The sequence below is a fragment of the Suillus subalutaceus genome, assembly GCF_016647625.1.
Source record: "Suillus subalutaceus strain FC151 chromosome Unknown DFJ58scaffold_169, whole genome shotgun sequence".
In the NCBI taxonomy this organism is placed as follows: Eukaryota; Fungi; Basidiomycota; class Agaricomycetes; order Boletales; family Suillaceae; genus Suillus; species Suillus subalutaceus.
The window spans coordinates 29,014-56,798 of record NW_024540418.1 but is presented as its reverse complement, the minus strand read 5'-3'; the positions used below and the strand labels follow the sequence as shown (position 1 = coordinate 56,798).

At 48.5% G+C, this 27,785-nt stretch overlaps 8 protein-coding genes across 8 annotated transcripts; 3 read left to right on the top strand and 5 right to left on the bottom strand.

The window, feature by feature from the left end:
- Positions 1-738: 738 nt before the first annotated feature.
- DFJ58DRAFT_668740 (P-loop containing nucleoside triphosphate hydrolase protein) lies at positions 739-2,572 on the bottom strand (the record flags this gene model as incomplete). The annotated part of the gene is made up of 6 exons (XM_041382730.1): positions 739-1,289; positions 1,346-1,404; positions 1,456-1,498; positions 1,548-1,581; positions 1,629-2,042; positions 2,099-2,572. Coding segments are annotated over 6 exons (1,575 nt in total), but the record flags the coding sequence as incomplete, so codon positions are not given.
- Positions 2,573-4,234: 1,662 nt separating this feature from the next.
- Positions 4,235-6,011, top strand: DFJ58DRAFT_137480 (Nuf2 family-domain-containing protein). The gene is made up of 8 exons (XM_041378831.1): positions 4,235-4,486; positions 4,540-4,586; positions 4,636-4,869; positions 4,919-5,279; positions 5,330-5,473; positions 5,525-5,719; positions 5,773-5,851; positions 5,898-6,011. Exons 1-8 carry the CDS (start codon positions 4,265-4,267, stop codon positions 5,951-5,953), a joined length of 1,338 nt encoding a protein of 445 aa, XP_041237756.1. The 5' UTR covers positions 4,235-4,264; the 3' UTR covers positions 5,954-6,011.
- A 57-nt stretch (positions 6,012-6,068) lies between these two features.
- On the bottom strand, positions 6,069-7,533 carry DFJ58DRAFT_734200 (uncharacterized protein; the record flags this gene model as incomplete). The annotated part of the gene is made up of 5 exons (XM_041386446.1): positions 6,069-6,173; positions 6,222-6,746; positions 6,794-7,188; positions 7,248-7,319; positions 7,374-7,533. 5 exons carry the CDS (start codon positions 7,531-7,533, stop codon positions 6,069-6,071), a joined length of 1,257 nt encoding a protein of 418 aa, XP_041237755.1.
- Positions 7,534-8,069: 536 nt separating this feature from the next.
- DFJ58DRAFT_734199 (kinase-like domain-containing protein) lies at positions 8,070-10,532 on the top strand (the record flags this gene model as incomplete). The annotated part of the gene is made up of 14 exons (XM_041386445.1): positions 8,070-8,309; positions 8,369-8,481; positions 8,540-8,604; positions 8,655-8,728; positions 8,777-8,925; positions 8,961-9,329; positions 9,386-9,422; positions 9,476-9,571; positions 9,633-9,667; positions 9,716-9,759; positions 9,821-9,871; positions 9,924-9,931; positions 9,984-10,007; positions 10,065-10,532. 14 exons carry the CDS (start codon positions 8,070-8,072, stop codon positions 10,530-10,532), a joined length of 1,773 nt encoding a protein of 590 aa, XP_041237754.1.
- Positions 10,520-17,689, bottom strand: DFJ58DRAFT_815265 (armadillo-type protein). The gene is given in 23 exon segments (XM_041391690.1): positions 10,520-10,853; positions 10,916-11,144; positions 11,201-11,357; positions 11,407-11,569; positions 11,616-11,758; positions 11,791-11,910; positions 11,963-12,396; positions 12,449-12,735; positions 12,785-13,016; positions 13,065-14,194; positions 14,247-14,340; positions 14,395-14,769; positions 14,824-15,867; positions 15,917-16,108; positions 16,131-16,346; positions 16,366-16,623; positions 16,673-16,828; positions 16,883-16,942; positions 16,991-17,039; positions 17,094-17,214; positions 17,237-17,318; positions 17,369-17,452; positions 17,508-17,689. The coding sequence occupies 23 exon segments, from the start codon at positions 17,541-17,543 to the stop codon at positions 10,588-10,590; spliced, it is 5,928 nt and encodes a 1,975-aa protein (XP_041237753.1). The 5' UTR covers positions 17,544-17,689; the 3' UTR covers positions 10,520-10,587.
- An 88-nt stretch (positions 17,690-17,777) lies between these two features.
- On the bottom strand, positions 17,778-19,889 carry DFJ58DRAFT_908253 (Rft protein-domain-containing protein). Its single transcript, XM_041395099.1, has 5 exons — positions 19,344-19,889; positions 19,037-19,297; positions 18,810-18,985; positions 18,370-18,751; positions 17,778-18,319 (listed from the first exon to the last, which is right to left on the bottom strand). The coding sequence occupies exons 1-5, from the start codon at positions 19,832-19,834 to the stop codon at positions 17,899-17,901; spliced, it is 1,731 nt and encodes a 576-aa protein (XP_041237752.1). The 5' UTR covers positions 19,835-19,889; the 3' UTR covers positions 17,778-17,898.
- A 1,218-nt stretch (positions 19,890-21,107) lies between these two features.
- DFJ58DRAFT_862229 (uncharacterized protein) lies at positions 21,108-23,277 on the top strand (the record flags this gene model as incomplete). The annotated part of the gene is made up of 8 exons (XM_041394067.1): positions 21,108-21,270; positions 21,458-21,476; positions 21,589-21,657; positions 21,751-21,847; positions 21,979-22,290; positions 22,372-22,445; positions 22,511-22,595; positions 22,652-23,277. The coding sequence occupies 8 exons, from the start codon at positions 21,108-21,110 to the stop codon at positions 22,799-22,801; spliced, it is 969 nt and encodes a 322-aa protein (XP_041237751.1). The 3' UTR covers positions 22,802-23,277.
- A 792-nt stretch (positions 23,278-24,069) lies between these two features.
- Positions 24,070-24,935, bottom strand: DFJ58DRAFT_718826 (uncharacterized protein; the record flags this gene model as incomplete). The annotated part of the gene is made up of 2 exons (XM_041384534.1): positions 24,070-24,539; positions 24,662-24,935. The coding sequence occupies 2 exons, from the start codon at positions 24,933-24,935 to the stop codon at positions 24,070-24,072; spliced, it is 744 nt and encodes a 247-aa protein (XP_041237750.1).
- Positions 24,936-27,785: the final 2,850 nt, after the last annotated feature.

Below are 27,785 nucleotides of genomic sequence, written 5' to 3'. Positions count from 1 at the left end.
TCCGCGCTCGAGTTTTGGAGCTGTATTGATTCGTCACTCTGATGCCAGCGGAAGTCGCACTGTCACTCAACCTCACCTCGAAGCTGCGGTTGATGTAGCATCCGAGTAGGCAGTCCAGAAAGACTTGCCAAAAATCGCCGCTTTCTCTCGTGATTTTGGTTCGTCCGAGTTTGTGATATACTCTTCGAATGATGCGCGATCTAGTAGAGGAAGTTCATTCATCTATCGTTCGAGCCTCACTCATTTCAGATGCTTACCTTCTATATCCATGAGCGAAAGGAAATGAATCGTTTCGGTGGCGAGCACATCATTTCCATGAAGGACGTGTTCTTTTGCAAGCTTTGAATGTAAATCTGCCAGCGACTTTGTTTCCATAGAAGCGCCCTTACCTTTTCTCTTACCGCCAGCATTGCCGTGAGACGCGTCTGATTGTGGTCCTGTGGCTCGGCCGTAGTTGTGGGCCCTGTATCCGCAGCGTCTTTAATCGGATCGAAGTCGGACACGGGTTCAGCTTCATCGTCGTCTTTATACAGTGGCACATAGGTCGATGTGCTGGGACCAGCCTTCATCTTCCCTTTGGCTTTTGCGGGAGCCTTGGACGAAACAACATTCTTCGCAGCTGAACGTGATGATCCAACGCCGGGGCCATTATCCCTGAATGTTAGTTCGACGGGAAGGCTGCCACTGAGGCACGCATCTGCTTGCGGACCAAGCTTTAAATTAATCCATAACATCAGGTCACCAACAAAACGAAGACTGGGCCTTAATTACCTTCAAGTAATCATTGGTCCAGCCAGATGCAGAGGCCTCTCGTGCGATCGCAAAAATATCAGCGCCTAGCATCTCACTTATGATACGGTCTCCATCCACGCCCTTGCCCACCCCAAACAACGACAATTGGTCATGCCCACTCTCACGAACTTTCGCCCGGTTTCGACCCGCATATACATCTTTGAAATGACCGAGGGCAATCCTATCCATGGAGGCTGCCATCTCCCCGAATAGTCGGATTGCCTGCTGCGCCTCCAAGGTGTACAGCTGGCGAAAAACTGTTCCACCTCTCGAACAGTTGTCACAACCTTTTGAGCAAAGGTGGGAATCAAAACGCTCGTTGAAATGCGCGAGAATTAATGACCGTCGGCAGTCAGCCTCGTTGCGACAGTACTGGGCCACGGCTGAGAGGTCTTCCAGTTGTCGCTTTTTCTCCTCTGGAGTTCGAGCTGGTCCTTTGTCGTTACGGTCGTTGTTGATCAACTGATGCCGTGACACGGCGTCCCTGTGTGCATAGTCTGGAAGAGTATAATACATCAGGCAGCGTATGATAATCGCCATCGAAGTCGCTTACAAAGAATGCAGTCTGCCGGATCACCGTCGCGTCCAGCACGTCCAGTTTCCTGGTAATACCTGAGGCCGTAAGTAACTTCTCAATGAAGCTTACTTGTAGATGTGACGTACCCATCCATCGACTTCGGTAACGTTGAGTGGATTACGAAGCGCACTATTCGACGCAGTCAGACAACGGCCGAGGTGAACAGACAAAACTTTACCATCCGGTTTGTCGATTCCCATCCCAAACGCGATCTAAGGCAACGTCAGAACTCAATGAAGCCACACTGTGAGCGCCATACCGTTGCTACAATTATTTTGCAGCTACCACTTTGCCATTCTTCTTGAGTGGTGCTGCGCTCTTGTGAGTCCATACCGGCATGGTAATGTTTGGCAGACAGGCCATAGTCATTTCGCAGTTGCTCAGCGAGTTCCTCGCACTCCAACTTCGAGAAGCCATACACAATGCCGGTATGGGCGGCATGCTGTGACTTGATGAAACCAGCAATGCCTTGAACCACCTTCTTTTTCGTAGACGGTTTAGGCTGTACTGCATAATAGAGGTTGGGACGGTTGAAAGACTGCATCAAGCATAAGGGGTCACGTAAACCTAAACGAGTACGAATGTCCTGGATCGCGGTCTTGTTCGCGGTTGCGGTGAGTGCCATGATGGGCACATCACGGTACCGCTCACGCAGCATATGGAGCTCTGCATACTAAGGATGCAAACGGGAACTTGTCAATGCACTCAGACCAGGTTATGCAAACTTACGGCATCGCGAAAATCCCGCCCCCAGCTCTGAATGACATGCGCCTCATCAATGACAAAGCGCGCGATTTGTTTGTCTTCATATAGTTGTGCTAAAATGTCTTGCATAGCGTTGCTCTCGCGTAGCTTTTCGGGAGTGATATAGCAAATGTCTGGTTTTTGGTTGCTGCGAAGGCGGCGCATAACATCCCGTGAGTCGTCTGCGGTCCTCAGGGAAGACATGCAGTCAACATCAACATGCTTCTCCCGCAAGGATGCCACTTGATCGGCGATGAGCGCAACGAGTGGAGATATGACAAACGTTACTCCCTGGGTCCTACCAGTCTTACAGACTGCGGGAAGTTGATAACAAAGACTTTTCCCACCACCGGTGGGCATTAGGACGAAGACATCCTTTCCGTCCAGCGTGGCGTTGATAGCTTCGAGTTGGTTTTGCCTGAAGGAAGTCAGCCGAAACACACTCTTCAAGACCGAAATTGCCTCGGCATAGTAAGGGGTCGACGTGTTATCAAGACGTCCAGTAAGCACAGAGGGAGTGCATGGTGCATCCGCAGAATCAAGCGTCGGAGTAGTCGAGGTTAAGGTATCCAGTTGCAATGTTGAGGGCTCGTCAAGGCCCTCCCAAAGGTCATCGCTGTCAGGCACAATCAGAGTTTCCGCCGATTCTTCAATGTCTTCTGGCTCGAGCGGGCCGTCGACATCAACATCTTCTGGTTCGAGGGCACTCCCCAAATTAGTAGGTCCAGACGACGCAAGAATAGATGTGGATGAAGCCGAAGCCGGTTCGCTGGCGGGGTTGAAGCGAGCCAGGCGTTCTTGGATAGCTTCGATGCGACCTTCGATGTGAGCCCTACGTAGAGTAAGCAAGGAAGTTCACACAGTACTAGTACACTCACAATAAGAATGAAATTTCGAAAATGTCCAACGGGTTGTTGGCATGTTCTGATATTGCTTTGAGAAAATAGTCGCGAACTTGGCGGTTTCGGCCAATTATCAGTTCCAAAAACCCTCGCGATCGCTGTAAAATATATATCAGAGCCACGAGGATGTGAAATAAGAGACAACAAACGGAGTCCAGATCCGAATTCTTGACGAGCTGAGTGCCCGCATCAGATTGTGCAGTTTCTGAAGAGGCCGGTGGTGCGGTAAACAGATCAAGACGAGACGTTGCATTTGAAGCAGGGTTTGGGTTCGATGCTTCGACATCGCTTGGGATTTCAGGCGTCCATTGTCGAGGAACAACGCGAGATATTCCCTTTGACGACAAAGGAAGGGTATTAAAAATATTTTCTTTGTTAACGCGATTGCTTTCCTTGAGCCGCTTAGAAACTGATTGTTGAGCTCCGTCGGGGACATCAAGGGACTGACGCTTTCTGGAGGGTACTGGGCCTTCCATGATCTCGATGGTGGGTTCACGACATAAATCGATTAGATCCCGGTGAGGCGAAGCGGACAATGGCGCTGGACGAGGGTTCATTGTCTTCCTTCCAAAATTTGGTGTTGCGAATGATGGAAGTGAAGAACTCGAGCCTGACGTTTGGCGAGCTGCGAGTTACTTAGATGAATAAATGCTGTCTTCGTCATGAAATATATGCTTACCAGTGGGATTTAAGGTAGAGTGAGAAGCGCCCAGGGCTGGCTTGAACTTTGATGATGATGATGATGTCTGACAACGAGATCAGAATGATGGACAGTAATAGCTTGCTCGAATTTGTAATGGCACACCTTTGGCAATACGCTGCTCGAGATCATGTTTCCGTTGTGCTGAGACTGAAAGGTCCTCCTAACACTGTCTAGGTTATTCTGTGGGCCCGCCATCTTGATAACAGGGATGAGCAGATAAGAATGACCGGAGGAAGTACTTGATGGCAGACTAGCTAAGCTTATAAGCTGTCGGCGTGAGACGAGTGGCTGAAAAAGTCAGTGAGACTGGATTGATTCGGATAATCGATAGCGATACGAAAAATTGCCTCGAGGTCAAGTCGTAACGCGCGCGGGTCACGAATTCGAATAGTCTGGTAGCACCAAGAACGGCTCTTGTCCCATTCAATGTTAATGTAAAGTCTGATGTTCGGCTCATCCCGATTCCCGAAGCGCGTCCAGTCACACGTGACCGTGGCGTGCATATTAGGGTCGCGTTCATCATCGACGACGACGACACCAACAATCATGTCAGGGCAGTACTGGTTCCCGAATATGCCAATACCAGAGATCATGACAGCCCTATCAGAATGGGGTTTGAACGTCAGCAACGAGCAACTAGTCAGACCCTCCTCTGACTTTGTTATTGGCGTGTACAACGCCTGCTTAGAGCAAGTCACGTCCATATCTCCAAACGTGCTTCACAAACCAACCCAACGTGCACTGGCATCTCTCGATGATGCCAACCCCGTGCGTGTGTCAGTTATATGTGTGGCCATCCGTATCTGATTGTGCGTGCTCAGGATCTCTACAACAACGCTATCTCACACAATATCATGCTCTACCACCTGTATGATCTGCCCTCTCTTTTATATTTTTGTTAACATAAAGCGAAACAGAACCCGCTTTGCAACTTCTGCACGCATTATGGACTTCAGCTCACGAGACCTGTCCGCACCAGAGCCAGAGCGTACACGCTTCATTCTCTCAGCATTTATCAACTTTGTCAAGTTCGCGGAGCAATGCACCACATTTATCAGCAACGTCCGAGAAAAGTCTGCACAGGTCATAGAAGAACGCGAACAAGTTATCCAGGAACTCTCAGAAGTTCAGCACAATCTCGCAGTGCTCAAGTGAGATTCTTCATCTCTCTCTAACATCTCCTTAGCTCACGACTCGTAGAGCACAACGTGCAAAGGACGAGCCAAAATGTGAACAGCTCAAGGAAGAGAATGCAGCCATGACCACCCAACTCCTTGCAGCAAAGGAGGTTCACACCGGACTCACCAAGGAGATTGAGAGTCTAAAGATTGAAAGGGCGCATCTCCAAGCTCGAAACGAAACCGTCAACTCGGAGTCTGCTCTCCTAATGGACAACAATTCCCGTACCCGATCGCGCATTGTGCAGTCTCCAGAGCGTATTAGACGCAATATCATAACTATGGGGACCACAGCTATTGAAGACAAAAAGGCGGTTGCATTGCACGAAGCGAAGGCACGAGATCTACAGGCAAAAATTTCGGCACTCGTGAATATCGAAAAGGTCACATTCCTCGTGTTCACAGTGTGGTCTTGTCTCAATTGTCCAGTCAGGATGTCCGTTCGTGTATTGAGCAGCTGCAGACGACAGAGAAGGAGGTGCAGCTCCTCGAAGCATCACAAAAGGAGCTCGCAGAACTTAAAGACAGCCTTGAGTATAAGAAAGTCGAGCGCGGCGAGCTTCAGAAGAAGACTGAGGTAGGACATGACATATTCCACGAATTACGCCTGTTAATGCGTGCTCCTCAGCGAGTACACAAGCAACTTGGAAACGCGCAGGAGAAGCTTGAGAGAGCGCAGAGACACGCCGAGGAGAAGCGACAAGCCAGTCAACAGACGGTTGAGCGCCTCCAGCGAGATTACGAGAAGATGGATGTTGAGCGGCGAGAGAATGACAAGCAGGTGGAGGAACTCCGGATGGAAGCGGGCGACATAGAAACAAAAGTAGGTCTTGAGTCCTGATCTCCTCACTCTTGCGTCCTAATAATCCTTCGCAGATGGCGGAGCATCTGAAGAAGAGTGAAGCAGAACTCAACGAGCTACTCACAGAGTATTGGAAACTCCGTCATGAGACTGGTAATTTTTTACTCTGTGTTTGCATTCATCACTCAATGATATCCAGAGGTATACATGGAAACACTCGCGAACAAACTAAACATGAATGTTTCTTCGGACTGAGGAGTGTGCCTACCAGGCATTAAAGCTTGAAGCCTCCCGATATGTAGATCGACTTTAATTTATGGTATTTTGTCAATTACATGGTCAGTGGCAATATTAATGGAGCAGGACGAAATCATCGTTTCTTCCCTTTCTGTGTCATCTTTAGTAGGCAATTCTGGCAATACCATTTCTTCGTTGAACTGGGGATTGCACTAAGGCCGGTACACGGCAGGTGGAACTGAGAATGAGTGTTAGTAATCGTCAGGGGAATACCTGATCCGCTAACCCATTCCAACTTGCAAGTATCACCGTCACAAGCGATCATCTGGGATACAAGTTGTGTGAACTCCATCCAAGTAAAGTCAATCACGACGCTACGGACCGTCTCGTATGACACCTGGTTACAATAACAATACCTCGGTTCGTTCGGATCTGCTTGAGCTTGAGCTGGAATCTTGAGCTTCACACTCCTTGTCGTGCGAATGGCTGGTATTTTCAAAACTTCCTCAGGAAGTGGTGGCGGAGTCTCAGATTCGGGCTCCGATTTCTTGCGCGCCTTTCTGCCCCTACCGGGTCTTGCAGACTCTATAGATAGTTCTTCTATAGATTCTTGAGGAAGAAGGATGGCGGGAAGCTCCGGGGAAAGTGAGGGCGTAGGGCTACGTTCTATACGGGTCGGGCGTACCCAGCGCGGTACGACAAGGTCAGGCAGAAGTATCGGAGCGAGATGTGTCCCTGGACGAATTCCAAGAGAAATAGATGCCTCTTGCTCCTTGATAGCTTGGTCCAAAAGACGGATATGTCGGTCAACCTGTGCGACAGATTAGAGATATGAAATAGGGGGAAAGGAGGGAGTACCGTTTCGTAAGCAGTTTGTGCAATATTCACCTTCTCCTCTGAGGCACGGAGAGCCTCTTCTGACACCTGCGCAATCTGTTGCAGCAATATCCGAGTTGTTTTTCGTGAAGAGGGTAGCTCGATAGACGATGACTCCAGACTTGGTGCGATAGAAGCAGCAGATCTTGCATTATGTGTGTCATTTAGTGCCTCAGTGGGCGAGTCCATGCTGACTTGTTCGTCTCGAGGTGGCGCGCCTGCCGCCTGAGGTGAATCCGCCTGCATGGCCTCTGGATCTGACGCAACTGGTATGGTCATATTGCTCTGCTTTACATCGACGATCATGCTCCGCGATGTAAGTTGTATACGCAGCGCGATATATTTCCGTATATTATCCAACAAGTCTGCATGGTAGGCTGAAAATACACAGCTCCAGCTTAATCATACACGGGGGGAGGGACTTGGTTGCACGTACCGTTGCTTTGGTCATCTAGTTCACGTATGAGCGTATACTGGCGGTGAAGAGACAAAGGAAGTTGCTCGAGTACTACGACATCCAGTTCAGTACATTGTTCTTTCAGAATAATCTTGATCAGCGTACTTTCATGATGTTCCTCCTTGAATGCATCCCAAATCTCAAGTTCCTTCTTCCGTTCTTCGGAGTCGTGTTCTTCTCCGGCAGTATCAGCATCCGATGTCCGCTCTTCGTAGCACTCCTCCTCAGCAGCAACAGCCTGAGAACGTCGACGCTTGCGAGACATAATAGTGTTTCACAAACTCGCGGACCGCTGCGGACCTTCGAAATTTCACAACAAACCGAGCACGTGACTAGTCGGGCAGATAATAGATATTAAATCAAGCATCCGTGTCACAGCTTACGTAGCTTGAGCAGGCTCGTCAGTTGTCACGGCGAGTCTCGTGTTAACAACGTTGACCTCAGCATGTAGCCTCGTGTTCAACATATACATAGCCAGCACTGCTTCAAATTTCCAACTCCACTGCGCTTCCTGCGTGGTATTAGGGCATCGTTATTTGCACCGTATCTGAGCTTTATAGGCGAGAACCCATTGTAAGCTCGAGCATAAGTTACTGGTGAAGCAACCTCAGGTCACCTGAAACCTCCGGCTCGAGTTAGTCGAGAAAAGTTATCGACTTATATTTTCTTCAAGTTAGGGTAGGTTTCTAGATGGTCACAGAAGTTACTGAAATATATGCCAAGCGCTACAATATTTGTGGCGCGTCTGGAACAAGTCTGGAAGTCGTGGATCTCGCTGCATGCACGGCATGCACGCACAGCATGTCCCCTGCCCAGAAAACACGCAGAGAACTCCCCTATAACAGACGCTACGTATCGCATCTCATCGTACTCCCGTGTCCTGTAGGAGTTTCTCTCATGAGTGTATTTAACACCATCGTGAGCCCAACATTGGGAGTTCTCGAGATAGCTGGTGCCGCATCTGGTGTCCCGTACGCCCAGGGGGCTGGGATGGCACTCCAGGCCATCAACACTGCTTGCAACCAAGTGGCCATCCACAAGGTGCGCTTCTCTCACTTTAACACTTACTCTAGCCTAAGACACAACATTATCCCTGTCAGCGCAAGTCTGCCCAACTTGCTCACCGATGTACTTCGTTGCTGAACTTGATCAGTGATCACGCAGTTGGACCTGCTGGCGATGAGATGCGATCCTCCTTAGAAGATGCTGAGTTGTGCGTAGTTTGGCTCCTTATTCTCCCCGTTGGAGAAATGTTCATAGCATCGAGACAGCGTCCTTTATGCTGTACGAGACCGCATACAAAAATGGTCACAATATAGTAAAGTCAAAAGCTTCTGTGCGTGTCGCGGCTATCACGAGCTTTCATGCGCTTACGCAGTGCCTTAGTCAAGAGATCTCAAATAGAAAACGACCTGGATAGGTGCCAGAACGATGTGAACGCAGCTATGGAGCGCCTGCACGTAAGCCCACTCCTGCTGCCCGTACTCATATGTTGAAGCTTTTGACAGGTCAAAAATCCCCTATCTGTCATGATCATGCAGAAAACAATCTATGGACCTCATGAAAACGAATCAAGATCGCATGGAGGAAAAGCTGGCACAGCTGATGATATCCCCACAGCAGGTGTTGGACGCAGTCCAACGGCACAACGCTGGGGGTCAGGATGCATTTGATCTCATGAAAACCGGCCAGGAGGCAAGTTCTGGTGGCGCTTGATGTTTTTCTTTCTTGGATCCTCATTATCCCTTTACAGCGCTTGATACAACTGTGCTTGCAATCACCGCGTGAAAACTCCCAGTCACCGGACCGAATGTTATTTGGGGGACCAATAGTTGAATCCCCATCATCCTCCCGTTCTTCCTCACTGGAGGTAACGGTGCAAACTCAGATTCAAAGTGCCTTAACAGATTTACGCCGCCTGACAAACGTACCTCCGACACTCAAAGTCTTGAACAATCAGGTCAAAAAGGTCGGCGGCTCTACTCCAATATGCTCTGGAACGTACAGCGACATCTGGCTAGGAGAAATGTTAGGAGAGAAAGCAAGCCGGTCCTTGAAGATGTTATGTAACTGGATGATTGACACCTCTCCAAGGTCGCGCTCAAAACCTTGCGCAGTATCACCGACCCTACGAAAGCCAGAAGAATGACCAAGGTATGGTAGTGTTCGTTTACATGACTCACAACTATCATTGATGTGTCGTATAGCGCTATGAGCACGAAATGAATGTGTGGGAAAAGCTTAAACACGACAACATTCTGACAATTTACGGTGTCATCACCAACTTGGGACCTATTCACATCGTAAGATCCCTGCTCCTGTAATCATGTTTATTACCTGATAAAAGCTCTACGTTCCACGCAGGTGTCGACGTGGCAAGAAAATGGCAATGTATTAGAGTATGTGATGCCGGAGTGCAGTACATCGCCGTTGTTAATTGTGCTCAGATATCGCACCAAGAACCCCGACATCAACCCTCTAACTTTGGCAAGTATGCTAGTAGCCCGATCATTGCGTCGAAATTCATTTTGATAACACTCAGCTCGCACAAGCCGCAAAGGGCATCGAGTATCTTCATGGAAGCAACATTGTTCATGGGAATCGTGAGTGCATCTCTGTACTTCGTGAGGACAATCGTTCTGACCCTACGAGTAGTGAAATGTGTAAGTCGCTAAGATTTGCAAGCAGATATGTTCGTTCACAGTTTCGAACCAGAATAATATGCTGGTTTCCTCCGAAGTGCGTGACCTTTCCACCTCAGTTAATAGTAAGGGTCTGACTCAGTTCTCGATGTAGGGTGTAGTATGCATTGGTGACTTCGGACATACTCAGGTCCTAGACGAAGTGCTCGGGAGGGAGGGATTCACTGCTTATACTGGGTCCTCCAACGTGCGTTGGAATGCTCCGGAACTCCTGGGTGGCGACGATGTCAAGCCCACCAAAGCCAGCGACGTCTTCGCGTTCGGAATGTCTATCCTGGAGCTTGTAACCAAGCAGGCACCCTATTCGCACAGAAAACGTGATCTCACTGTTATCATGGACATCAACGATGGACGTCTACCTCTTCGCCCAACTGAGCCGGAAGATGTCTCGCGGTGGATGCATGACAAACTATGGGAACTTTTGAATAGGTGTTGGTATTTCATGGCTCAGGAGCGGATAAATATTGGAGAAGTCACAATCTGTCTTGATGGACTCGCTGAGTACATTGGGAATCATCCAAATTGGCAGACGGAAGAGGCCGATGTTGAGATCGTTCAATGAGATGTTGTCCTCATGTATGTTATGATCTACGCATGTACACGTGGTAATTACTTTATCAAAATGATCTCAGAGAGATCTGCGGCTTCATGCTCTGCTGCACTGGGCCCGCCGCACCTTCGACAGCCTTCCGAATCGACACCTCGAGTACTTCCCGCACAGAGGGGTCCAACTGAGTAGTGGCCTCCTTGAAGGACGCGGGCGAACTAGCTGCCAGGGAAAGCAAGTGTGCTACGCCACTAGAGTGTATCGTTGATGGAGGCATCTGAGAGGGGCGTAGAAGTAATGTGATTGTTGGTAGCAGGACACTCAAGAGACGGGAACCTGCACAATCAAAGTCAGTTATCATGTGGTATTAAACCAAATCCGTGAGCACTGGTACTGACGTTGTTCGTCTTTAGCCAGCAAAACGAGCGTCGCAAATGTTTTCCAAACCTCGTCTATCGAGATGGCCTGCTGCTCTGACACTGTTCCATCATCCACTCGAGGTACCATTTTGGCAACATATTGGATTAGTGCGGGAAGAAGTAGCCGAACGCAGGCTCGAAGAAGTTCGCTTCCAGACGCAGCGATTGTAAGGGTTTTGGCGCAGTGAACAGCCACAATAGCCATCTGCTGAAACGCAAAAGCCCTCAGTGACACGCATGAGAAGTATTGAAGGAAAAGGATACCTGGTCGCCTTCTTCAAGCTTCTGAGATATAAGAAAGAACAGGTGTTCCACCACATCACGAGAAACCGCCACTTGTGCAGGAATGACGGTCAAGATGAGCACCGCCGCGAGAAGATTCGTTTTGACTTTTCTCGACGAGATCAAACCTTCGCGTCCCCTGTGTTACTTTAGCCTCCCACAAACATGTAAGTATTTCAAGAGCAAACCTCATTTCGTCCACGTTCAAAAGACACGATGATAATAAGCCGTGGATAAGCTTCCCGTAACGTTCGCGGATATTAGGATGGCATGAAACGGCCAACAAGGATCTGAAAGCCGGAAGAGTGGGAGTCACCAAATCCGCTTCCGAAGTTTCATCTTTCAGCAGCTCTGGAAACGGGTCATGCAAGAGAAATCGCCGATGAGATTTTCGTACCGCCATAGAGCACGCAGCCTATTCCCCGTACATCCTCTCGAACATCAGATTCTGTTGTCGAGGCAATGAGGTGGAAGGCACCCAGGGAACCAGAAATCATCTTTGCAATATCAGGGAAGATCGCCTTCTGCAAGAACATGCATCTTGTTATGCAATGACGTCAAGGTTAAAAGACTTACGAATCGCCGTCGTTCCTGGATTGTGACGAGAGTGTCGAAGGGTGTAGGCAAAAATCTTGAGACAATGAGTGCGAACCGAATCCGGAGGAATGGCTGCGTTGTTCTGACTCCCCTTGCTGCTGGACTGCGTGTGAGATTCTCGTGAAGGTCAATTTCTGGAAGACTCGCCTGAGATCACCTCCGGGTACATATTGGCCAAAGTGTTTGGCAAAAGTGGTCAGGACAGTAATCAGGTGAATGAGTACCTCTGCAGATTCTGTCATAGCCATTCGATGACTGAGACTCATGAATTCTTGAAAGATAGTAGGCTCCAAAAGGGCTTTCCCTGAATAGCGAGGATCGAGAAGGCATTTCAGCGCCCCTAGGCAGGCAATCACTGTGTCACCTCGTGAGCTGGTATCTGGCGAGGACGTCGCGAGTGCTTCATATATAAGGCCAAAGAGGGGGAAGAAAAGGGGCGCTGGCCCTTCTGCTGCGGAGTCGATACCATTAACAGATGTCCCCACCTCCTTCCCAAGGATGGCAGCTGAAATGTATTGATCGGAGCGGTTCATAGCGTTCGCAACAGCTTGTAGGATGGTTGCCCAGGAAGAAGCGTAGTACTGAAAAAGTGAGATTCGTTGATAACAATCGATCGACAGGATTGAAACTTACTGGGAGCAGAACTACTTTACCGAGGCTTGCATACGACGGGTCTAAAGCTACCGCTGACGCATCGTGTATGAATTCGGAATCTGCCCGTATGACAGCATAATCGCGAAGGCTCGCAATCCATTGCGGTGCCAAGATCGATCTGTAGGGTTTGATGACATCTAGAAGGTACGTCTGCTCAGAACTAGCAATTTCCAGACGGGCCCACGCGGAGAGGATAGAAACCCTCAGCATGCCTGATGCATTTGGGCTCAAGTCCACAAAATTGCCCATAGTTAAGTTGCCAGATTCTTGGAAAATATGAATATCTTTATAGATGAGATATTTGGACATGCCTACCGTCAACCTCTCCAAGTGCTGTTGTAAGTTGTTTGAGAATTCTCCCCATCCGACTTACATCTTTGACAACGCCGCAGCCAACAAACACTGCACAGGCATCGATGGCAGAAGACAGAATTTCAGGAGTGGAGTCTGGAGAGAAGGCGGGAGTAAGTGCAGCTGTGATAGGTGCTTGATGTTGCTCAAGCAGGAGAGCGTCTGGATAGTCAGGGTCTGGGGCTTGGCAAAACACCTATTGAAAATACATAAAAAGAAAGTGACACAATCACGGTACACCTACCTGGATGACATCGCGTAATACGACCAATCCTTCTAGTCGTATCTCTGTGACATATGCCGCAGATGCTGTGAAGGCCATTTTGATCAAATCTGGGACACGAGATACAAGGAGGCCGTTCACTGGAATGCCGTGGCTACGAGCGAAAGGTATGTCGATGTGCTCTCTGCGTCCGAAGCGTGCAACTAGTGTGCAGATTTCATGTAAACATCGCAGTGCAAATAGTTGCGTCCTCCAGCGTGACGTAGCAACCAAGGCTAGGTTGCCTTGCCGTGTGTCATCGTTTGACATAGATGCACTCAACGATTGACCTTCGTCATCCATGAGACTGTTAGCTGTATCGACCACTTTCTGGGAGGCATTTATGCGCAGCATGATCCTCTGGCAAAGGTCAATCCAAGCGGATGGATTGTGAATAGCTGTCTGAAGTAGCCAACTTGAAATTACGTTTCTGACTCCATCGATCGACGGGTCACCGTCTAGCATTCCAAACAAATCCTCCACGAGGCGATCTCCACCTAATCGGGACATTGCTAGAGCGTCTTTCTGAACCAATTGATAAAGGGCATCGATTGCTGCGAGTTTGAGGCATCTTCTAGGTGAACTAAGGTGCCTTCTGAAACGATTCACGATCTCGGGGACGTCCACATGCTCGGGAGCAAACATGAGAAGATGCTGGATGCACCTTATGGCTTCCACTAGGATGGGTTCATCATCTTCCACCGAAAATTCGTGGACGAGGTCAAGTACAATTGTTCTCGTCCTTGGAGAGTCATGAACGTCAGGGCCAAGAATAGTGATGATTGCATCCAGAATGTAGCAGACAAGGGGGTAAGCTTGCAAGTCGCCACCAATATTGGCGTTGTTCAGCGTCCCTCCCTCGGCTTCGTGAGTGTCCGACAAGTATATTTTGAGCAGCATTCCCAGGGTGCTTGACACGAATGGAGCGAAGGCCAAACTAGCGGCGTTAATGACATGTCCCAGTGCGCGGAGGGACCAGAAGTGGACCAACGGATGAGAATCATTGCTCAACGACATGAGAAGGTTTACAGTTGTTTTTAAGATGGGAGCTGCCGCGAGTCCACCGACGTGGCTGTATAGAGACCCGAACGCAAGCGCACAGCCAGCTCGTCCTTGGGGGGTCGCGGTTGCTTACGATGTGATCGACCAATACCTTGGTTTGACTCGTCAAGAAAGAGCTTCCAGATATATTGGCAAGGCGCCCAATGGCCTCGCTGCTAGCAGATCTTAGGGCGGGATCACCATCCACAAGAGCATCCTGCAAGTGAGATGAAGAACTCATGGCAGAACCACAGTTTAAAGGCAAGCTTACTTTCAAGAATGCTCCAAGAGCTGAAGCGACTTGTGAGTGCCCAAGGGTGTCCTTAGATTGGCGATGATGCGAGATCATGGAGACACGCAATGTTCGTACGATGGCCACAACACTATTTAACATCACGGCGGCTCTCCTCCCAGCGTTCTTGTCAAGTTTCGGAGACCGGTTGGACTCTATCAAGTGATTGATTGTGCGCAGAGTAGTGCTCAAGTCTTGGGCTGGCAGCAACTGAGAAAACAGTTCGATAGCGGCGTCGCAGACTGACGACACGGGTGGTGGGGCATTAAAAGACCGGCTTTCCTCGTCTGACGGGCTTATCATAGAAAGAGAAAGTATGTCGTGCTCACAAGCTCCTAGTATCGGCTTGCGTAGCTATATGCGTAGATCAACATTTGGCAGGAAGATCCACAGATGACAATGTCTTACCAGGGCACTTATTGAGTGTTCTATGCTATCGCTGTTGCTGTGACCTCGGCGAGGACTTTCAGACGTGCTTTGGTCGACCCCGTCTTCGGATATTTCGAGCGTAGTGAGTCCATATGCGTAACCATCTGTCATCTGCCAGATTGAAGTGAAACTACCGGAGGTAGACGCAATTGAGGCTTGCATTGCAGATATGTTATCGACATCGGGACCCGCAAAAACAGCAAGGACGGACTGCAATAAGCTTGATTGGACAGAATCCGTCAAAGTGGAAGTTCCAAGAGCGGAGAAGCATTGGTATGCTCTACGTCGAAGAGAAGCCTCGCGAGTTCGAATAGATGGTCCAGTATCTTCAATTACCGAGGTTCCGGAAACTTCTTCAATAGTCTGTGACAAGAACACGTTTGAAAATGAGAGGGCATTTCCAAGCAGAGATGAGATTCTCCGGGCGACGTCAAGAGTGGTGAGTTGACTGTTGTGAAGCAAAAAACAAAGGATTGCCCCAAGCGCACTTTCACGGACATGCAGGAGAAACTTCCATTCGGCAGCTGACCGGCCTGAGACGTTGTCTTTCGCAGTAGGCTTCGGTAATGCATTACGCCAAAGTACCAGTAGCTGAGGTAGATGTGAGCGGACGAAATTTGGTCCAAGCAGCATCAGAGATGCAATCAACGTCCAGGCAACTTCAACCTCTACCCCTGCGACATGAACATCATGATCACTAACGCGCTTAAGGAGTTGAGTGGCAGTGTCAAGAACGCTAGCTGACACGTCAAAAGACACATATAGGGGGCGATGTGGCACAATAGCGATAAGAGCCGCCAAACCATAGGAATGACCAAGTGTCCGACGATCAATGTCTGAAGGAGCTGCAGGAGATTGGAGGGATTCAATGTCGCGTTGTAAAGACTCCGTGATCGCCAATATTGCCTTCGGTAAACGGAGGGGGGTAGAATAGCAGAAGCAACGGAGGGTCCAACTCGCATTGACACGAACCGAGTGACTTGGATGTGTAAGCAGCGTCATCAATGGTACAGAGACAGCGTCCTACGCCAAGTTTAGGAATATACTCAAGTTCCAACTTCGCAGGACTTACCTGAACCGGCGGAGGTGCATTACCTAGTTGTTGCAGCAGACCTGCAACCTCCTCCAATGCTATTGTTAGGATAGATGAAGATGGAGCCACCTGCCCCGGCATTAATGCTGGCCATCTTTTCAAGTATGACAAGGAAAGATCTTGAATTGCAGCTATTTGTCCCTGCTCAGTCAGCATTCGTACCGCTATTAGCTCTCGTAAAAGAGCGCCCGACTAGCTTCCGAATGAAGAGTTTGTCATATCTCGTGGCTCCATTCTTGGGATAGGAGACGATCTCGGTCATGAGGTGACCAACAAGCAGAGAATAATTGGCTTCCACAAATGCTGGCCCGAGTTTTGCCAACAGTGTGACGTAAAACATGAAGATTCCCGCACGGGTTTTGCGGCTGTGAGCTTTGTTAAATTGGGGTGGAGATTTGTGATAGCATATCTCCTGGCGTCAGAAGGACTTTGGTGTTTTCGGCTACGATATGCGCAGGAGTAGAAACATCGGAGTCTTCTTGTTCCTTCTTGCCTTTCTGTGACTGCTCTGCGACCGCTACGGTACGTTCCATCTGGGTGGCCGCGAGCATATGTCCCACTAGCTGCGCCAGCGATTGCGTTGTCACCTGGTCACTGTTTTCAAGACTTTTAACGCAAACGTTCATGATCGACTCCACATCTGTGAGCGTGACGGAGTCTTCAGGAGTATACACGATCGCTAAGACCTGCACACGGTTCAGTTCGCAAAATGCAGTTCACAGGCAAGAATCTCACAGCAGCAGCAGCTCGCTGGACGGGGAGAGCTTTATCAGTTAAACCATTCTTCATTTGCTTGATTATGTCCTTTGCAAGGGAGTCGCTCAAAGCCTTCTTGGCTGAAACCAGGGTTTTCCGGAGCATGGTGAGCGCATGATATCGGACATGCGGCGACTTCGATGGTGATGAGAAAACGAAAAACGAACAACCGGCAAATGTTCTACGCACCGCAGATGACCTCAATGTTTTTATGGCGATAGTGGCGGTTTCGGCCATAAAGGACATGAACTGCCTCGGACGATCAGCGCACTATTGGAAAAGAGGGAAATATCGAACCTGGGAGCCAAAGGCCTCCATCAACTCTCCAATTGTCCAAAATGCGGCGCTGTAAGCGGAAGATTATTCAAAAGTACTGATAAAGCATATATTTCGTGCTGACATTCGAGTCGAGTCCTTATCCGTGGCTTTGATGTCAGAGGCCGGCTTGAGCAACACCCTTAGCGTGTCAAATAATGACCTGGATTCTCCACGATGATACAAGACTAGAAGGCATCTTGCAGCTAGATTGCGAAGCGGCCCGACCAGGACAAGGATATGGTTCCGAAGGTATAAGCACTTTCAGTAGCGTGGCTTCCACTGAAGCCTGCGTCTCCTTGAGCGTTTCCTGCAAAACGTGAAATTGGAGGGAAATAGAGCCATTACGAATCCACATACGGTGCTCGCATTTCTAAGATTTCTCTCCAGATTCGATAACCATTGAAATAAGTAAAGTTCGCCACCGTCGGCTGTCAATTGATTCTGCCTGTTGTGTAAACAACCTTTCACGTCTACTGCGAATTAATGCACGACATACCTCATCTAACTCTGCGATTTCCTCCTTGGATGCCATGATCCGTAACAACGATCAAATTGAAGAACTCTGAAGCTGCAGCACCGAAGCTCTAGGCGCAAGGAAGCAATGTACTACTACCTGGCCAGTCAGTGATGCTACTAGTAGTGTAGTAGTGAATCTATGTAGTGATGCTTAGTATGGTGGCAGTACAGCATGACAAATTTAGAACGAATCATTCAAGCATTACTGTATGAAGTAGATTTGTGTAGCTTGACACTTGATCGAGCGTACAGAACATGGATAATGTTAATAATTCAATCATTTACATACGAGATGCAGTGCGAGATAAAAAATGCGATACGATTGAAAAGTGGGGGACACCAATAAAGATTGGACGGGTTATACACGCAAATCAATCAGTTTTCACGGGTGCCCGTCTCACCAAGTATCGGCCAGACGTTAGCCACCATGTTACGACACAACACAATCCCATCCCGGCCCCCTGCGCTAAATGAGACATAACGAGCGCGGAAAATATTGCTCCGCGGCCTTTCGTTTGAAGTAGAATGACAGCCTGATGGTGTATTTTGGTCATGGAGATCGCCAGGTAAGATAACACGGCAGCTAGAAGGAATTGCCATGTTGGTGCTGAGGCTTTCCATCTATGAGCAGTTTTATTTCTATCAAAGAAGGTCGAAGCGTATTGCGCGGCGTAGATTATCCGGGCTGCCAGGTTGATTATGTTTGCATATACCAGAGAGACATCACCGAAGCCCGAGGCGTAGAATCCAATCGCAGAAACAATGAATACGACGGAAAAACCAACGAGCCATCTGATCATTTAATTTAATTTAATATAAACCATGGTGAATGAAGTACGCACCTGCTTTGTCTTCGAAGATCTTTAGAAGTTGCGATGCTCGAGAAGAAAGCTTCAAGTACACCATTGATGGCGAGGGCAGGGATGTACCATATCCAAGCTGCGAGAACTCCGGGGGCACTTGTTGATAGGTACTGTATCGGGAGCAATAGGTGCAGAAAGATCGGAAGATAGACGGTGGCAAATACAATGACAAGGACGGAACAAACTAGTTGGATGGAGACCAGTGACAGCAAGATTTCTGAGGCTTGACCTAGTGAGCGTCTGTCAAATTGTGGACCACTCGACGTAGATTTTGCCTCAGCCAGGGGGCACAAAGTTCTCGAAAAGTAAACTCTACATGTTTCCTCCAGAGGTTGAAAAACTATTCGTGCAACTAGGGAACCTGTACAAAGTTGGATCATCACTATACCCGAAACAACCCAGTCTGAAATGATGCGCACCATAGTTCACGGCGATCGCGTACCCTCCTTGATCTTCCAAATGGCTCCACCAAGACAATATAATCTTGTCTCCCTCTGTCAAAATATGTTTGACGATGGATTGCCCAGTCATGGTCAAAGACAAACGCAGACTGCTAATGTCAAAGTATTGCGAGGCAATGTGATAGAACGTTGATCTGACAACCGTAATCAGAGAAGTTGCCTATTGAACAAGGGGATGGATTCACCTGGAAGCAACCGCTTCGGATTCCTGTCGTGTAGCAAGACGAGTCGGCAAAAACGTGGGATACCCCATTTGATACACGTAACTGAAAAACACCACACTACTGTATGCAAGTTGGCCCAGCGCAAAAGCCACGAGCGCGAATTCCCCGGAATATAGTCTAGTCGTGTCATAAAGGAGGACAAGATAAGTGACAAGAGTCTTGCACGTTATCCCGAGACCTTCAGCTCTTACTCTAACTCCAGTGCGAACTTCACCCATGGCCCTGGCAAGTTGAGAGAAAATGTATGTCACTGAAATTAACTACATACCGATTATGCATGGGTTCGCTGAAGAGCTCGCTTAGCGCGGCGAACATATAGATCGTTAACGCCACGTGAAAATGCGGCTGACGACGAACATCATCACTGGCAAGAGTAGAATATGCAACTGTCGTAGCTAGAGACACTGGAAGTCCCAGGATAATCGGTAATGCAGATAGATTTGTGAAAGCAGGTACGTGGTCGTCGTTAGAATTTGACCCTTGGGTATGGATAGTATTCCGCGGCCATGCTCTGAGCAGCGCATTCCTGACACCTTCCCTGCTGAGAAACAGTATGGTGCTTAATATAAGCTCAAATTGAATTGCAGCAGTCCCGTATGCTTGTGGAGAGGCTAATCGAAACAGTGCTTGATTCAGAACAAAAGTCAATAGACGAGAACCAAGTTGGAGACCCATAAGAGAGAACAAAGAGGTAAGTGAACGTTTCAACAACCCGCCATCTTTGTTTTTTGGGCGACCTAAGGGTGGTTGTTGATCCATGAGTGAGATTTTGATCAGGTATCTTAGTAGTAGCAGCTACTAGATAACCTTGCAGGGTGTGCATTTCTTACAATATTCAAATTCGACTCGAAATATGTGTGTTTGGTCATGTTATGAACGAAAGCTGTCTTTTACATAATATGTAAGATACTTTAGCTAAGTACTTGCACATCGAACTAACTTTGAAGAGTGTCTGTAATTGGTCGGGCCTCGTACGATTCAGGAGAGCCTAAAAGGGTTCCTCAAAAATGGCGGATCGTGCATAGGACGACCGTGAAAGAGCAACGCTTGAATCTTGAAGAAGCGCTGCATTTTTGCGCACATAGCGTCCCCAGGTTAGAAAGAGGCTAGACTCAACTCAGAGTCGCCCGCTAAGCCTGTTTAGGATTAGCTGAATCATTAGTAAATTCTGTCTACTCCTCATAGGAGAACTGAAAAGGATTGGCAATAATCCCGGGGGACACATGAAAAGTGCATTGACTTCGACGAACACGCCCAGTGACTGACTGAGTACTGAGTGACTAAGAGTGAATGAAATTTGTATCAGGCTCAAACGCGGAACACGTCGCTCGCGACGACGCTAGGTATCACGCGACCCCACTAGCATTAGCTCAGTATAAATGAAATTAAACCCCCCGCGCGTGGTTTGACAGACAATGAGCGCATTTTAAATCGACCCTCTCCAACTAAAGAGGCTGTCGGAATTGAGTCAAACCATGGTGTTTGTGGCATATACAGTCCACCCTAAATCACCAGTCTCCCGCTAAAATGATGCTAGTATCTAATCTTGCCCCCCGTTGTCTGCTCCTAGAACCAGGTCTTCGGAAAATACAGATAGAAGCGTGATCCATCTGTTATTAAATCACGTCCCTTTGCTATACTGAATCCCACTGAATCGAAACAACTGGGTGCAAAGGAAAATTGCCTTATATGCAAGGGGGGGAGAGCATGGACTAGTACACGATGCAGTACGAACGATTGTAGCAGGGGGTACTGACTCCATCCTTTGTTCGGAGACATTGTAGGAGTCAGGGACCTGAGGTTCCTTGTATCTGAAACTAGCGAAACAAACGGAGGGGGGAAATTTTTCAGGCGGCTGAAAAAACGTCCTCGCGTAGTTTTCGATACTTGACCCCGAACACACTGAATCTCCAATTCTCTGTGGCCCAGGGCGTGGCGGTTAAGGTATGAATGTGGACCTCAGTCCGATGCGCACAACACTTGTCGCAAGGATCATTCTTTTTCCGATTCGAAATTTCAGCTTGTCCGTTCAATGTTCATCCTGTACACGGAAATTGTCGGCCATTTCACTGTTGAAGAATTAGATCCTATGGAAACGACTTTGTATCTCTGCGGGAGCGCCTTGGGTGTTGGATGTTGCGGAACTATTCCGCTAAACCTGTCGCATCCAAACCAAGAACTGGCGAGTGACCTTGGTTAGTGAAGAAAATATAATTAGCATGGTGCAGAACTGCGAGGAAATAAGGGGGCGCCGCCAAGGAATGGCGTGGTAGCTGACATGAATTTTGCCTGGCTTGTTTGCACTTACCCGAAGCTCTTGATTTTTCACGCAGTATAATATTTTTCTACTTTGGTCATAAGCGGCAAGAAAAACATCTGCAGGACGGGTGAGGAGGAATGAGTAAGTATGAGGCGCATGCACCGGTATGGTGTCAACTCCAACTATTATTTGTTCAGTGGGGGTTGCGGATCACCTATGTCATGCAAGATCTGCTGTGACTGTGCCACAATAGTCAAATCATCATGGCTGGCCGTTGCGCTGTCAACACTGGAAGCGCTGCAGGAATAACACAACACGCCTGGTAACTGCCAACCCTACGTCGCTCGTCGCCTTAATCACGAGATCTCGACCTCGAATTTGTCATGAAGAATCGATGAACCGATGTGCCACCAAGCCTCACCAAGCCCACGAATTTTGCCCACACGAATTTTGCAAGAAGACGGAAGCATTTCTGCCCTTCGATAACGGACAACCTTGAAACGATGAAGCCTGTCAGTACTAGTCAATGATGGACAGCTTTGAAACAAAGGAGATCCTTTCAGATCCGGGTGAGGGCCTATCAGTTCTAATCGATGTTCCCGTTCTTTAACTCACGTCTTTCAGAACACATCAATCATCTCAGATCTCCCCTCTGAAACCGGTCGGATCAGAAAACCTAAGTCCTTGCGAGAAGAATCAAACCACATCTAGAGGTATCCGAGGTATGCTTTTGGACAGCCACATCTTTGAAGGCGAGGTGCGGAAATGGGCCAACAACAGAACAATAATCGCGTCACAAATGCAAGCTCTCGAGCCCCGTTTGTCCCCCATCGCAATAGAGGATAGACCCGAGCGAAGACTGACCCGGATAATTATCTCGACGGCCATCATGCCGCGCAAGAAACGGCTCCAGTTGGCTTCCGCTATACATGTGCTGGGACTGGATAAGATCTCAGTAAGTGAATCCAATCTGTAGGCGTCCGTACGGCTTTGATACGGAATTCTATGCTCAGGAATCCATCCCAGGCATGTCTAGGTTTACGGTCACTACTTCCTAGCTGTCGCCACGCTTGAACCCATTGGGCCTGCTGTCATCCCCCTATTTCCGGAGTCTGTTCCATGAAGACCACACCCTCAGGTCTCAACGATTGCTTACTCTCTGAGGATGTTATCAGGACCACGGCTAACGAGACGTCGCACGGTGACCGCAGCAGAAGCATACGAGTCCTGGAATTGGTAGATCTCCGACACTCTGGCGATGTGAGTCCGAGCACAGTCACAATGAATGATCTGAGTGACTATCGAAGCACATACAGTGCATAACACGTACCTCAGTCCCGTGGATTTTCCTGCAACATAACGCCCAATTGAAAACGAGTGTGTTTCAACCTTCTCGCATGCTCCGGCTCGATTATCGCGCGTTTATCACGGATACCAACTCTCTGCGTTGTCCTGCTCCTCGATGATGCGCAATGCGCAAGTATGGATAATTTTTCGCTGAGATATCCAATAAATTCGCCGTGCCCATCGCTAGGCCTCGAGCCCTTTCGAATACTCGCGTCGCTCGCTTCCATTTCGATGGACTAGAGTTCTGGGGTGCCAACGTGGCAACTTGAATAGGACGCATAATGAAGTGATAGTTCTTCAAGTTATCCTTCGAGTCACTCTTCGCCACCGTTGCTTCCATTTCTCGCCGGAAATGCCTCGATGTTGGTCCCATGGTCGGATTGCCGCTGAGAAAGAAGGACTAAATCGCGCCGTCAAGCTGGGAAATTGCATTTGGCCGTATAGTCGCCACCTTGGAAGTGGACTGCCACTCAGTGGGCCTGGTCGTTGCACATAAACGGGTACCACTTGCACATGTTCTTGGTTCGAAATATGACCATTGGGCTCGGCAGTTGCCCTCGGATGAGCCGAAGTCCTGTTCATCACACCGTGGGTCAAGCGTTATTACCTCAGGCGCATTCGAGCGCTAACTTTCATACCAAATTCTCTCTTCGCAGATCCCTTCTCGCTCCCAGGCTCATGCGTCAACCCGAATCAAGCATCTTGGCATCTCCCAAATAAATTCTATCATTATCGATATCCGTAAGCAAAACATTCCGGTACAGGACCATGGAAACCCAGCGCCGCGGAGCGCAGAACACAGCGACGCTTCACTGCATTCCCGCGAGCTATGGGTGCCTGTGGATCGAGATTCTGTAAGGGCATACAATTTAGGGAATAGTGGGGTATTGATTGACGGGGCAGAATCACGGTGAGGGGTGCTACCGGCCTCTTCAGAGGCTCGACTTGAGATGAATGCTGCACAAGGCGAATGGGCGCATTATCCGATTCATTTGCTTGTTACGTTCACTCTCCTCGTGGCCTTCGTGCGGAGGATGTTCTAGTATCCACGTTCCAATATAATACATGGAATTTGACAAAGGCGTGAATTTAATTGAACTCAAAGAGTACATCATGTCAAGTGACTCATGTTGAAGCAAATGGAGATCAGTCAAAGATGGCAAAGGCAGCAATGCATCAAGCAAATAGACCTAGGCACAACGAACTACGAGGTATGGACAGTGCTATATAACAGTACAGAGGACAGCGCAGGCAAGGCGAAATGGGGTGCATATAGGTTGAACACAAGCCCTCCGTTTAATGTACAAAACGACATCATAGGGGCACGTCGCACGAAATCAAGAAGTTAAAGGGGGAAAGGAATCCTCCGAGATGCTATACACCTCATTTAGTCGTCACCGTGATTCCGCCCATTGAGATGCCCAGAGTCGCTTGACCCTCCAGCCGAAGGTGGCTTCCCGTACATCTGGGGATACGGAGCGTAATGGGGGTTCATCATCTGCATCCCGTCAGGGCGGTGTGGATACATGTACCCATACGACTGTGGCGCATACGGAAGGAATGCGGCCGGAATATACTGGGCCATGGACGGGTAGCCCTGTTCTGGGTCTTGACCTGGATGCCCATTCTGTCCAGGATGAGGCACCGGCGTAATTGCATAGAACTGGGGATAGTACGCTGGGGAGGCCTCACCAGGCTTGGGAGTAGGTGACCCGGGAAATTGACCCGGGAACATGGAATACCCAATGGGCGCCATATACGTCGCCTGTAAAGGCGGCGACGCCGACTGGGTTGGCACTTCCGTCGTGACGGGAATGCTGGGTTGCTCGGGCACATCGCCAATGTCGGCATTGGTGCCTACGCGATCTCAACGACAGTCAGAACGAAGAGGAAGGAACCAATCAGATAAGAGCATGGATGGAACGAATGGACGAGTGGCGTCTCAGAGTACTGCACAAATGGAGGGAGTATGATCTTACCTTTGCCATCGCGCTTCTTGTAGGGTCCCCTTTTCACGCCTTTTTTCCTCTCCTTGCGTTGGGAATCGACACACTCTTCAGCGATGCCATATTTGACGCAACGGAGGCAAGGACGGGCGTCGTCACACTTCTTGCATGCCTTCTGACAGTTTGTGCAAGCGTTCTTGACTTGCCTGCGCTTGGAGCGAAGAGGTTGTGTGGCAACTAGGCCGGGTGGGAAAGGATACATATGCATGGGCATGCTAGAATAGCCATTAACGGGATGGACGGTCATTTGAGGCTGAAGGTCTGTAGACTGCGCCTCAGCGAGGTCGTCGCCGTCCGGCGTTTGATTGCGCTCCACAGAAGACATGCTGCTGAGGGCGAGAGAAGAAGGGACTGTATGTGGCGACCCTAACTATGGTTCAAGATTGTTGACTTTTATGGATGTATAGGAAGTTGAAAGAATATTGCTGTGGGTAAAGGCACGAGGTAAGTAGGAAAGACGGTGGAGGAGCGGAAGAATTAGTACGATTCGGAAGATTAGCTCAGGGCTCTTTGCTACACGAGTTCGACGCACTTCCGGCCCTTGGTCCCTGTTCTTGTTCACGTGGTGGGAACCGAAGTTGTACAGCTCGCAGCTCGTGAACGTTGAGAAGTTTAAGGATACCGAAGAGAGGGTTGTGAGCTCAAAGATGAAAAGTTGACCAAGCACACAGATTTACTGGAAGACGATAAGCACATGATGGGAGATTGTCAATTGACAGCAATATGTCAGTTTTCGATTGTGAGAACCTACCTCGAACAATGAGACTTTCGCTGAGATGGCGGACTAAGGCGGACTGTCAGTGATGGAGTTAGAAAGTAAGAGGGGTCGGATGTTGCGCTGAGTTCCAACACAACCCTTTTTATCCTCTACCAGCCACTGACTTAAATACCCGGAGGACGACCCTGTGTCATATTTGTTTTCATTTCACACAAAAAGACATGGCCAAAGTCCACTTTAGCTTTGTCTTTAAAAAACTAAATCTATTGATTATGTAGTAGAATCGTACCCCTTCAAACCGAATAGATACCGTCCGGTACGTCGTTCCATCGGCTATTTTCGAAAATACCCACTGATTAGGACAACCGACCGCACCTTCGGACTTTTCTTTCTTTGAATTGGATCATAGGAATCAGTTAAGGTGGTCCTTTGAGACAAGTGGAACATGTCCCAGGTAGATACGGTGTGGTCTACATAGTATGACCCACTCCGATTCCGATTGTACTGAGACGAAAACTACAGTTATCCAAACCAGCGAAACGACGGTCTGCCGTTTCTCGTGGGTCCGCGTGATGCAACTCTGGACACCCGAATTAGCCTGGCTCCGCGCTTATACCTGGAAACCATTTCCGAGCCCGCGATTCCTCTTCCCCGTCAGGTTTGCCCGGCTAGCTACGTACCTAAGTTGCACAGTGTGTCTACGTAGATCTGCTCACTTGTGTTTCCAACGCTCAGGTCATCTTTGCCACTCACAAGCCCTTTGTCCTGTGCTATTCTCGTGGCCGCTTCCTCCCAATTCAGAACAGTGAGTAAAAATGTACATACATCCAATTCTTCACGTCATATCTTACGCACTCCGCGAATTTTGAACCAAGTTTATAACCTGACCTGTGTAAATTCTCAAGGTCGGCTTAATCCAGCCGTAGTGCCTCCTTTCAAAACACGAGCTACAATTCAGTTGGCTAGAAAGCTTCAAATAAAGACGTATTGCGTTCCACGATATTTCCCCTCTTGTGCTGCATCGTGTAGGTGGTGAGCCGAGATTATAATTATGATCAGTCTGCCATTCAGTATCTCAATGGCGTCAAGTTTCTCCTTCCGCATTTGCGTTATATAAATGCTATAAGGCGGCCGGATCCTTATTTTGCCCAGAACCTTTACCCAAATACTGTCAACGTCAGTGCATCATGTTCCGCGATTCCACCGTTTTCGACGGAGATGACAATCATGACGCTTTTCCAATCTCCCCTTACCATCCGCGTTCGGCAACTTCATACGCCTTACCAATCGCCAGCGGCCATGTTACGGATACCTATTTTCAACGACCTCCACCTTAGGTGTAACGCGGAGATCAGCTTCCTTTTTTTCGTAGGAGCAGTAAATCTTTGTGCTGAGTCATTCGCTGGCAGTACCTTGATTCTGCAGTTGCACAGCGCCCTACACACGGGCATTTGTCAATGTTTTCCTATTGAAAGAACATCGGGGAAATTTATGTGTTTTCATAGCAGGGGTATATTTGTACGGTATTCCCCTACATACATAAAACATTGTGCATTTTCACAGCATGTTCAAGTTAGGCCATCCTATATTTTCAGACAGAAGAAATAGGAACTTTTCGTTTCATGTTACAACACCATTGAGACATAGTATATAGATTTAGTGTTCCTGTTATGGACACACATAATATTCTTTCAATACGTTGTCGGAAAACATTCACAAATGCCTGCGCAGCACTGCAGTGACAAGCTGCGCCCATATCGGTGGTTATCATTTTCCGCACCATGGCCGAGGCTTGGAAGTCGATGTTCTTTTCCGAATTGAACCAGGAGCTTATTAGGTATATGTGCTTTCTCGATCATCGTGAAATTGTGTTCGCCTATCCTATTCAATTGTCTTTATCATACCATGCACGAGGCTTGTGAGTCATGTCATATCCGATAATCATATCTTGCGACGAAGCGACGGGGGGCCTTCGCAAACTTGATGGAGTCAAGGTTCATAACCACCTGCAGCGTGGAATCCTTACGGTATTCTCGCCAGGATTATCTCCTGCTTCTACAGGAACGAGAATTAAGCGGTTTACATACCTCAATGTTGTTATATGAACTCTAGCGTTGTCCAGTCACGCCTCGAATGGACGAATCGTGGGATCGATGACTGGCTCAAAGTCATAATGCGGCTTATAGATATGGGAGTGGACCTATTCATGAGTTTCAAAGGCCCAAGATCTATCTCCGCATACTCATGGTTATTGCTCATCAATCACCTTGCTCACATCGATGTTCGACTACAGCCTAATCAGAATATCGGATTCAACTGCTCACTACCGGATATTTGTTAAGGTGGGTAGCGATCGATAGCATAGTGACCAGTACGTAT

What these genes read in the sequence shown, in the direction of transcription:
- DFJ58DRAFT_815265 (XM_041391690.1), bottom strand. Translation starts at nt 17,543, where the DNA reads ATGGCATCCAAGGAGGAAATCGCAGAGTTAGATGAG. An exon ending in GTAAAGTAGTTCTGCTCCCA is followed by an intron (nt 12,397 to 12,448) that starts GTAAGTTTCAAT and finishes TCACTTTTTCAG; the next exon opens with TACTACGCTTCTTCCTGGGC. An exon ending in TTGAACGTGGACGAAATGAG is followed by an intron (nt 11,358 to 11,406) that starts GTTTGCTCTTGA and finishes AAAGTAACACAG; the next exon opens with GGGACGCGAAGGTTTGATCT.
- DFJ58DRAFT_908253 (XM_041395099.1), bottom strand. Translation starts at nt 19,834, where the DNA reads ATGGATCAACAACCACCCTTAGGTCGCCCAAAAAACAAAGATGGCGGG. An exon ending in TCCGAAGCGGTTGCTTCCAG is followed by an intron (nt 18,986 to 19,036) that starts GTGAATCCATCC and finishes TACGGTTGTCAG; the next exon opens with ATCAACGTTCTATCACATTG. An exon ending in GATCTTCGAAGACAAAGCAG is followed by an intron (nt 18,320 to 18,369) that starts GTGCGTACTTCA and finishes TTAAATGATCAG; the next exon opens with ATGGCTCGTTGGTTTTTCCG.
- DFJ58DRAFT_137480 (XM_041378831.1), top strand. Translation starts at nt 4,265, where the DNA reads ATGTCAGGGCAGTACTGGTTCCCGAATATGCCAATACCAGAGATCATG. An exon ending in CGGGCGACATAGAAACAAAA is followed by an intron (nt 5,720 to 5,772) that starts GTAGGTCTTGAG and finishes AATCCTTCGCAG; the next exon opens with ATGGCGGAGCATCTGAAGAA. An exon ending in GAAACTCCGTCATGAGACTG is followed by an intron (nt 5,852 to 5,897) that starts GTAATTTTTTAC and finishes AATGATATCCAG; the next exon opens with AGGTATACATGGAAACACTC.